The sequence below is a fragment of the Coffea eugenioides genome, unplaced genomic scaffold (genome assembly GCF_003713205.1).
Source record: "Coffea eugenioides isolate CCC68of unplaced genomic scaffold, Ceug_1.0 ScVebR1_2123;HRSCAF=3095, whole genome shotgun sequence".
Lineage (NCBI taxonomy): Eukaryota > Viridiplantae > Streptophyta > Magnoliopsida > Gentianales > Rubiaceae > Coffea > Coffea eugenioides.
Window position 1 is genome coordinate 15,718 of NW_020862582.1, and position 9,548 is coordinate 25,265.

The window sequence follows — 9,548 nt, forward strand, 5'->3', positions numbered from 1 at the left end:
TATTTTAAAAACTTGGCAAAAGTAGAATTAAAACCAATAAGCCAACACCCAATTTTTTCTCTTGTCTTTTTTTTTTTTTTTGGATTCGCAGGAGAGATAAGCCCCCAGAAGAAAGAAAGAAAATGAGCAACTAGAAATAAAACTAACAACTAAAGAAAACTAAAAACACTAGCACCCCATTAGATCCCCCCACACCTATAGGACACATTGTCCTCAATGTGACAAATAACCAACAAAAGTGGGTGAGAGGACAGCAACACTTCCCTGAAATCCGGTCAAAGAGGTGGACGAGGCGGAGCTGGAGGAGGAAAACCCGTATGATGCAGAAATTACGCCAAATTCTATGCTATGCCAGCTACATTGGCATCGACGTTGGCCATGCGAGCCTCCAAAGCCTGAACCTGGAAAATTAAGAAGAGAGGAAGAAATGAGCTGAAAGCGCGTTTCTGAAGCCTTTATTGGGACACATAAAACGCGTGTTAAAACGCGCCTTCAACTCGCGTTTTATAAGTCGCGTTTCCTGCGCAAATCTTGCAGGAATGAAAACGCGACTGAAAACGCGCCTACAACTCGCGTTTTATAATTCGCGTTTCCTGCGCAAATCTTGCAGGAATGACAACGCGACTAAAAACGCGCCTACAACTCGCGTTTTATAGTCGCGTATCACGGTAGCTTTCGGACGATTCTGATTGTGAGCTTCCTGCACGTCATCACGCGGGCACGTCAAGACTGAAGGGCACCTATAAATCGGCAAAAACGAAAACTGAAACCCAAAATTAGTCGAATTCAAGGAGAACACCTCTAAACTACCACACGGAATTGAACAAACAATTAAAAGGAACAATTGGGTTGCCTCCCAAAAGCGCCTTTCTTTAATGTCTTTGGCTAGACAAAATAATGCTTCAATCAGAGAGTTCAGGCACTGCAAGGGTCACCTCCTCAACATTATTAACTTGAAATCCTTCATAAAAAGGTTTGAGACGATGACCATTAACCTTAAAAATCTTGTCAGTGTGAAGACTTTGAATTTCTACTGCACCATGAGGAAACACATTAGTCACAATAAAAGGTCCAATCCAACGAGAACGCAATTTATCAGGAAAAAGTTTAAGTCTAGAGTGAAAAAGAAGTACTTTTTGACCAATACAAAAAATTTTCCTTGAAATTGCTTTATCATGAAATGCTTTTGTCTTCTCCTTATAAATGCAAGAACTCTCATATGCATCATTTCGGATTTCCTCCAACTCTTGCAATTGCAACTTCCTGTGTTCTCCAGATTCATCCATCCGCATATTATAATTTTTAACTGCCCAATATGCCCTATGTTCCAATTCCACAGGTAGATGACAAGGTTTGCCAAAAATTAATCGGTAAGGAGACATACCTATGGGGGTCTTAAAAGCTGTACGGTAAGCCCAAAGTGCATCATCTAAGCGCAAACTCCAATCCTTTCTATTGGGATTCACCGTCTTTTCAAGTATCGACTTGATTTCTTTATTGGAGATTTCTGCTTGACCACTAGTCTGCGGATGATAGGACGTAGAGACCCGGTGAGTGACGCCATATTTCTTCAACAATGCTTCCATTACTCGATTGCAGAAGTGTGTCCCTCGGTCACTGATAATTGCTCTTGGCGTGCCATACCTGGCAAAAATATGAGATTTAATAAAATCAACTACAACCTTAGCATTGTCAGTCCTAGTTGCCTTAGCCTCTATCCACTTTGAAACATAATCAACTGCAAGTAATATATATATATTACCAAAAGAGGAAGGAAATGGACCCATAAAATCTATACCCCATATATCGAAAATTTCACAAACCAGTATAGGAGTAAGAGGCATTTGATCTCTATGGCTTAAATTACCTGTCTTTTGACAATTTGCACATGATTTACAAAATAAGTATGCATCACTAAACAAAGTTGGCCAAAATAAACCACACTCTAAAACCTTTCTTGCAGTTCGCTTAGGGCCAAAATGTCCACCACACGCATATGAGTGACAAAAAGATAAAATTGATGGAACCTCTTCTTTAGACACACACCTGCGAATAATTTGATCAGAACAATATTTCCACAAGTATGGTTCATCCCACACATAATATTTAACATCACTTTTAATTTTTTCCTTTTGAGCTCTAGACAAATCATTAGGTAGCGTTCTAGTAACCAGATAATTCACTAAATCAGCATACCAGGGAGTTGTCTTTTGAACTACAAAAAGATGCTCATCTGGAAAATTATCCTTCAAGGGAGCAGGTCCTTCACTATTGATCAAACGACTGAGATGATCAGCAACCATATTTTCGGCACCCCTTTTGTCTTTAATTTCCAAATTAAATTCTTGGAGTAGGAGAATCCACCTTATAAGTCGTGGTTTGGCCTCTTTCTTGTTGAGCAAATATTTCAAAGCTGCATGGTCAGAATAAATAATGACTTTAGTGCCAAGTAAATAAGAACGGAATTTTTCTAAAGCAAAAACAATAGCTAAAAGCTCCTTTTCCGTAGTCGAATAATTGCACTGGGCACCATCCAAGGTCCTCGAGGCATAATAAATGACATAAGAAGCTCTGCCCTCTTTCTGGCCAAGTACTGCACCAACAGCAAAATTGCTGGCATCACACATTATCTCGAAAGGAAGACTCCAGTTTGGTGGTCGAACCACTGGTGCTGAAGTCAATAATCCCTTGAGCGTGTCAAATGCACTCTTGCAATTATCATCAAAATGAAATACCACATCCTTTTGAAGTAATTTGCATAGAGGATGGGATATCTTTGAAAAATCTTTGATGAAACGCCTATAAAAACCTGCATGGCCAAGAAAAGAGCGAACTTCCCGCACACTTGCAGGGTAAGGTAAACATTTGATAATTTCTACCTTAGCCTTATCTACCTCAATTCCTTTTGCAGATACCACATGGCCTAAAATTATGCCTTGGTCCACCATAAAATGGCATTTCTCATAATTTAAAACAAGATTAGTCTCAATGCACCTTTTAAGAATTTTTGTGAGGTTAGTTAAACATTCATCAAAAGAATTACCATAGACAGTAAAATCATCCATAAACACTTCTATGATATTCTCCACATAATCAGAAAATATACTAACCATACACCTTTGGAATGTAGCAGGCGCATTACAAAGACCAAAAGGCATTCGTCTATAGGCAAATGTACCAAAAGGGCAAGTAAATGTGATTTTCTCTTGATTTTCAGGTGCCACTGGAATTTGTAGAAAACCTGAAAAACCATCAAGACAGCAATAATGAGATTTTCCTGCCAACCTTTCCAACATCTGATCAATAAAAGGCAATGGAAAATGATCTTTACGAGTTAATGCATTTAATTTTCTAAAATCGGTACAAACTCTCCACCCATTTTGAACTCGAGTGGGCACTAACTCACCTTTAGGATTTTCAATAACAGTAATTCCTGTCTTTTTAGGAACTACTTGAACAGGACTTACCCACTTACTATCCGAAATGGGATAGATTATACCTGTGTCAAGAAGTTTTAAAACTTCTTTCTTCACTACCTCCATCATTGGTGGGTTCAATCTCCGTTGAGCCTCTCTCGAAGGCTTAGCACCATCTTCTAACAAGATGCGATGCATGCAAGTGGCTGGATTTAATCCTTTTATGTCAGCCACTGTCCATCTTATTGCCTCCTTGTGGTCCTTCAACACCCGAATTAGTTTTTCTTCCTCTAAAGCAGTCAATTTACTGGAAATTATTACTGGGAGTGTATCTCCATCTCCCAAGAATGCATACTTTAAATTATCCGGTAACTGCTTTAATTCCACCTTCGGGGCTTGCACAATAGATGGCAAAAGCTGTGAATGAGACAGAGGTAATTCCAAGTAAGACACATTGGAAAATTCTGGACAAAGAGAATTCAATTCAAAAATAACTTCCTGCAATTCAAAAGGAAAAACAAACTTCCCTTTTATCTTTTGCAAATTTTCCTGACAGAGACCAGTAGAAATAGCAACCTTCAACGCATCGTCATTATTAAATTCAAAATTTTGCTGCGCCAAAGAATCAATTACATCTATAACAAAAATTGAATGAGATTCACCAGGATATTTCATGGCATCATAAATACTAAATTTAATAACATCACCATCAAATTCCATAGTCAATGTGCCAGTGAAAACATCAATTTTTGTTCTAGCAGTTTTCAAAAATGGTCTCCCTAACAGTATTGGAGATGAATTAGAATTATCATCCTCCATATCAAGCACATAAAAATCTGCAGGAAAAATTAAATTATCAATTTGCACTAAAATATCCTCCAAAACTCCATCAGGATAGGCATTTGATCGATCAGCCAGTTGAATTATTACGCCCGTCTCTTTTAAAGGCCCAATGTTCATCAAATTATAAATAGAACGAGGCATAACATTTATCGAAGCACCCAAATCCAACATAGCTTTTTCAATTTTAATATTACCTATTTTGCAAGGGACAGTAAACATACCTGGGTCCTTGCATTTAGGAGGCAATTTTTTCTGCAAAACTGCCGAAACATTTTCTCCCATATGCACTTTCTCGTTTCCTTTCAACTTTTTCTTACCAGTGCATAACTCCTTCAAAAATTTAGCATATCTAGGAATTTGCTTAATTGCATCTAAAAGAGGGATATTTACCTCAACTTTTCGAAAAGTGTCCAAAATCTCCTGTTCTTGCTCTTGCTTTTTGGACTTTGCCAGTCGACTAGGAAATGGAGGCGGAGGTGTAACCACTTGTGTTGATTTTTCTCCAAAATCTGGTTGTTCCAAGGCTCTAGGTTGAGACACATTCCCCTCTTTTTCGAGCTCTTCCTCGATTGCTTGTTCAGAAATTTTCTTGCTCGGCTCAGGCAACTCTTTGCCACTTCTTAATGTGATGGCACTAGCATTTTGTTTGGGGTTAACAATTGTCTGCGAAGGTAGCTTTCCAGATAATTGGGACTCCAATCTATTGACTGTGGAAGCTAACTGGCTCATTTGATTCTCCAAATTATGAATGCTAGTTTTCGTCTCCTGTTGAAATTGTTGAGTGTTAGTAGCCAAAGATTTCACAATATCCTCAAGTGACATACCTGATTTAGGAGCAGGTTGTTGCTGTGAAAGTTGAGGTCTAGGTTGATATTGTGACTGTTGTGGAAATCCTGGTGGCCTTACTGCATAATTAAAATTAGGATGATCCCTCCATCCTGGATTATAGGTGTTTGCATAGGGATCATACCGTCTCTGAGGTGGTCCTGGAAATCCAACTGCATTAGCCTGCTCAGTCGAATCATCTTGGAGTGTGGGGCACATATCTGTTGGATGACTCGAACCATAGCAGATTCCACATGTTTTCAATTGCTGCATTTGTCCTATAGCTAACTTTTCAACCAAAGAAGTTAGACAATCTAATCTTTGCTCTATTGAAGAATTACTTACCTCATTGACTCTACGAGTCGTGTTATCCTGCCTGTCTCCAAATTGTTGAGCATTTGCAGCCATACTCGATATCAAATTTCTTGCCTCCGTGGGTGTTTTATTCACTAAGGAGCCCCCACTGGCAGCATCAATAATTCTTCTGTCAGTTTGGGACAGACCCTCATAAAAATACTGGATGAGGAGTTGGTCAGGAATTTGATGATGAGGACAACTAGCACATAGTTGCTTGAATCTTTCCCAATATTCATGTAGAGTCTCTCCATTGAATTGTCGAATTCCACAGATGTCTTTCCTAATGCTTGCAGCTCGGGATGCAGGAAAGAATTTTTCTAGAAAATGCTTCTTCATGTCTGTCCATGTGGATATTGACCCAGAGGGCAGATAATAGAGCCAATCCTTAGCTTTATCGGCTAAGGAAAATGGAAAGGCTCTTAATTTAATTTGCTCCTCTGTGACTCCCTGGGGTTTCATTGTCGAGCAAACCACATGGAATTCTTTGAGATGCTTGTGGGGATCTTCACCTGGTAAGCCATGAAAAGAAGGAAGTAAATGGATTAGTCCAGATTTTAACTCAAATGCAACCTCTAATGTAGGATAAGTAATGCATAGGGGCTGTTGATTTAAATCTGGTGCAGCCAATTCTCTCAATGTCCGTTCATTAGCCATGGTGCTATTTATCTCTTCCGTCTCACTAAATGAATCTACAAAATCTACTACTGAATTATGTCCAGTAGATGAGGAGGATGCCTCTGCTCGTTCTCTTGTTGCTTTTCTCAATGCACGAGCAGTCTTCTCTATCTCAGGATTATATTGCAGTTCACCTGTACGAGAAGATCTAGGCATAAACCAGTAACAATAAAAATAAAAATAAAAAAAATAAAAATAAACAAAGAAAATAAAATTCAAAGAAAATAAATTTATTTTGACACCAAGTCCCCGGCAACGGCGCCAAAATTTGTTGGGTGTCAAACCAGCAAAAATAAAATTCCTACTCTTAAGTCACGAATTAAGTCCACTATGGTACTGGAGCAGGGACTTAGGCTGTGCAATGGGTTACTAGCTTCACCCTGGTGCCAGAGTTTGCTTGATCCGATATACCAAAGTATATTAATTACGTGAAAGACAAAATTCGAATATAGCAGCGAGCAGGGTCGAATCCACAGGGACTTGGGAATTTATTTTGAATGAATGTAACATTAAATAAAAATGGGGGGAATTGATATGGAACTGTCTAATTTAATTGCTCAAATTAAAAATATAAAGTAAATTAACGGAAGGAAAATCTCTAGTCAAAGGTATAATCTCCACTAATGGTTCGAATCACTGATCACAGATGCAGAGATAAAATCTTTCATTTACAAATAAACTGGTTATGGTTGTCAACAAGCTCTGACAACCTACCTAACCTTCCTGATTCGATAACCACAACAAGTTCTGTAGTTATTGCCCTAACCAATTAAGCAGTCCTAAACACGCTCTTAGGATTTAACCTATTGACAGCATTAATCATTAGACTGGCCACCAATTATAACCAACAAACACACACGCTCGGTTTATTTAGGCTATATCATATATTTCCGCAACAACGACTCAAAAGTTTCTACTACAATTGAATCATATCACTTGCCACATGCACTAAAATTACCCAACAATTACGGATTGAGCACTCTTAGATGGCTGTTAATTACTCACACAATTAAACAGTGATCAAGTATTTAATTGCAAGAAATAATCATATGCATAAGTGAACAGGAAATATATAAATACTTGCAAATTAAAGAACGTAGGGAAATCAATTCGATCTCACAGTTTTGTCGAACCAAAGCTTCGATTTAACCTCTGACTAGATGAAGAAATTAGCCACTCCTCATAGTTGAATTGCAGCCAAAAGTACTGGATTGCAAAGGCATTGCGTTTTTACTAGAAAACAAGGAATAAAAGGTGTTTTTCCCGTTGGAGAATATTGTCGAACACCTGGCGTGTGTCAGAGGCCAGTCCAGAGAAAGGAAACTAGAACTAAACTAAAAAGCTAAACTAGAGGTGTCCTTTTTCTTCTGTACGTCCTCTCCTTAAAAAGCCAAAAGTAAGATGACCAAAAGTTCTCTCCAGTGGTCCCCACACATGTGGGCAAAGTCTCCAAAATTACTTCTTCTTCCAAGTCTCTCTACGTTGCTTTCTTTGAAGAGCCCAAATGACCTATAGCTTTGTGGTCCCCACCAATCCAAGGCCTAAGGATTGAAGCCCTTAGAAGTCTCCATATTCTCCATAAAGTCTCTCTTTTTTGGTAGTTTTCTGCTTCATTCCTGAAATTAAGTCCAGATACCAAATATGAGTAAATATCAGCAATTAACACAATATTTGTCAGGGATAGAAGGGGAAATCAATAATAAAATTACTAACAAATTACCCCCTATCAATAGGCACCCACTAGCAAACTATTTCTAACAAAGTCTGAATATTAGAATGCAAATCAAGAATTTGATCCTTGACCTATATTCAAATAAAACTTTCTTGACGGCCAACTAATCTGTTACTCTAGCAGCAGAGTAGTTGGTTGGTTGTTTAGTGTACACTGCACGCCTTTGATATGTGTAATATTGCACACCTACCTCAGAAGAAAACAACGAACGAGACCGGGCAGTAGTCCCACAAAGAACTTATCAGCACTATGTAATTAATGTACACCACTCGTTGAGAAAGACAGAATGAACGTACTACGTAATTAGCACTAATTAATGTACACTTCCCTTGTTGAAATTTGAAAAAGAAAGAAGAAAGAATGAGACCTAGCTCACTTGAATTTACCTCTATAAATATACTACGTAATTGGAAAAGAACTTAGCAAGTTTGCCATATTATTCTGAATTGTTTAACCTCTTGGCTCTTCAAATACCAGCATTGGCTACCCCTTATTGTTAATTGATCAGGCTAAATTGAGCTACGGGAAGTGCGTATAAGGAAAGAGGCTGCCTAAAACCATGGAATGCGCTTCAAATATCAGGCTTCCGGTCATAAATTTAACGGAGGAAATCCTAAGATCCGGAAAAGATTCTTGGACTGAAGCGCGAAACATTGTCACACGGGCATTTGAAGAGTATGGCTGTTTCATAGCTGTTCATGATAAGTATCCTTCAGAGGTTAGTGATTCCATGTTCTCTGAGCTGCAAGATTTGTTTAACCTCCCGTTGGAGATTAAAGTCCGAAACACTTCTCAAACTCCCCTCATTGGTTATGCTCGGCCAAGACCCAACGTGCACCTCTACGAAAGCCTGAGCATTGAAGATGCAACAAATCTTGAAGCAGTCGAGAAGTTCGCAAATCAGATGTCGCCCTCCAAAAATAACCATTTCTGGTAAACTTGTTTCCATTAATATGTAATTCTTCTTATAGTTTATTGCTACTATGCATTATTCATATCCTAAATGCTTACCTTTTTTTTTTAATATTTTTTTTTTTTTTTGAATATGCCCTCCCACGACTAGCGAACTGTTTCATTGCTATGCAAATCAAGTAGCAGAATTAGATAAAATGGTGAGCAAATTTGTGTTTGAAAGCTATGGTGTGGAGAAGTACCACGAATCTCATGTGGGATCAGTGACTTATACTGTTAGACTCATAAGGTACAGGGTACCCGAACAGAATGAGGTGAATGTCGGCGTTGCTCCTCATACTGACAAGAACTTCATAACCATACTTCAACAGAATGAAGCTGATGGTTTAGAAGTTCAGTTGAAGAATGGAAGCTGGATTCCTATTGATTTTCCTCCTTCCTCCGTAGTAGTCATGGCTGGAGATGTATTCTCGGTGAGATATTTTCTTTTTTGTCATTAAATGTGCAAGCCTGGATCATATTAAACTTGATTAGTTACAACATTGCAATCCTCTAAAAATCCATGTTTTAAAATTCCATTTTCCTTTTCAAATCATTTCCCTTTGTCATGAATATACCGGGACAATTTTTATGTGTTTTCACCTGGAACAAAAATGAAAACAAATATGCAGAAGAAAGATTAGACAATAACAATATATTAATACTCAAGTGTGGAGGGTTGAGACACGGATATTTCTGTTTTTCTTTAAAGTGATTCAAGCCTCTATAAAAGAATAAACTCTAATGCA

The 9,548-nt window shown here is 38.2% G+C and overlaps 2 protein-coding genes across 2 annotated transcripts; one reads left to right on the forward strand and one right to left on the reverse strand.

Annotated features, from left to right (window-relative positions):
- Nucleotides 1–341: 341 nt before the first annotated feature.
- On the reverse strand, nucleotides 342–6,272 carry LOC113756251. The gene is made up of 8 exons (XM_027300005.1): nucleotides 5,084–6,272; nucleotides 4,038–5,008; nucleotides 3,590–3,914; nucleotides 3,407–3,499; nucleotides 2,047–2,263; nucleotides 1,385–1,644; nucleotides 936–1,033; nucleotides 342–401 (listed from the first exon to the last, which is right to left on the reverse strand). Exons 1-8 carry the CDS (start codon nucleotides 6,270–6,272, stop codon nucleotides 342–344), a joined length of 3,213 nt encoding a protein of 1,070 aa, XP_027155806.1.
- A 1,939-nt stretch (nucleotides 6,273–8,211) lies between these two features.
- LOC113756252 (probable 2-oxoglutarate-dependent dioxygenase AOP1.2) lies at nucleotides 8,212–9,464 on the forward strand. The gene is made up of 2 exons (XM_027300006.1): nucleotides 8,212–8,781; nucleotides 8,912–9,464. The coding sequence occupies exons 1-2, from the start codon at nucleotides 8,408–8,410 to the stop codon at nucleotides 9,258–9,260; spliced, it is 723 nt and encodes a 240-aa protein (XP_027155807.1). The 5' UTR covers nucleotides 8,212–8,407; the 3' UTR covers nucleotides 9,261–9,464.
- Nucleotides 9,465–9,548: the final 84 nt, after the last annotated feature.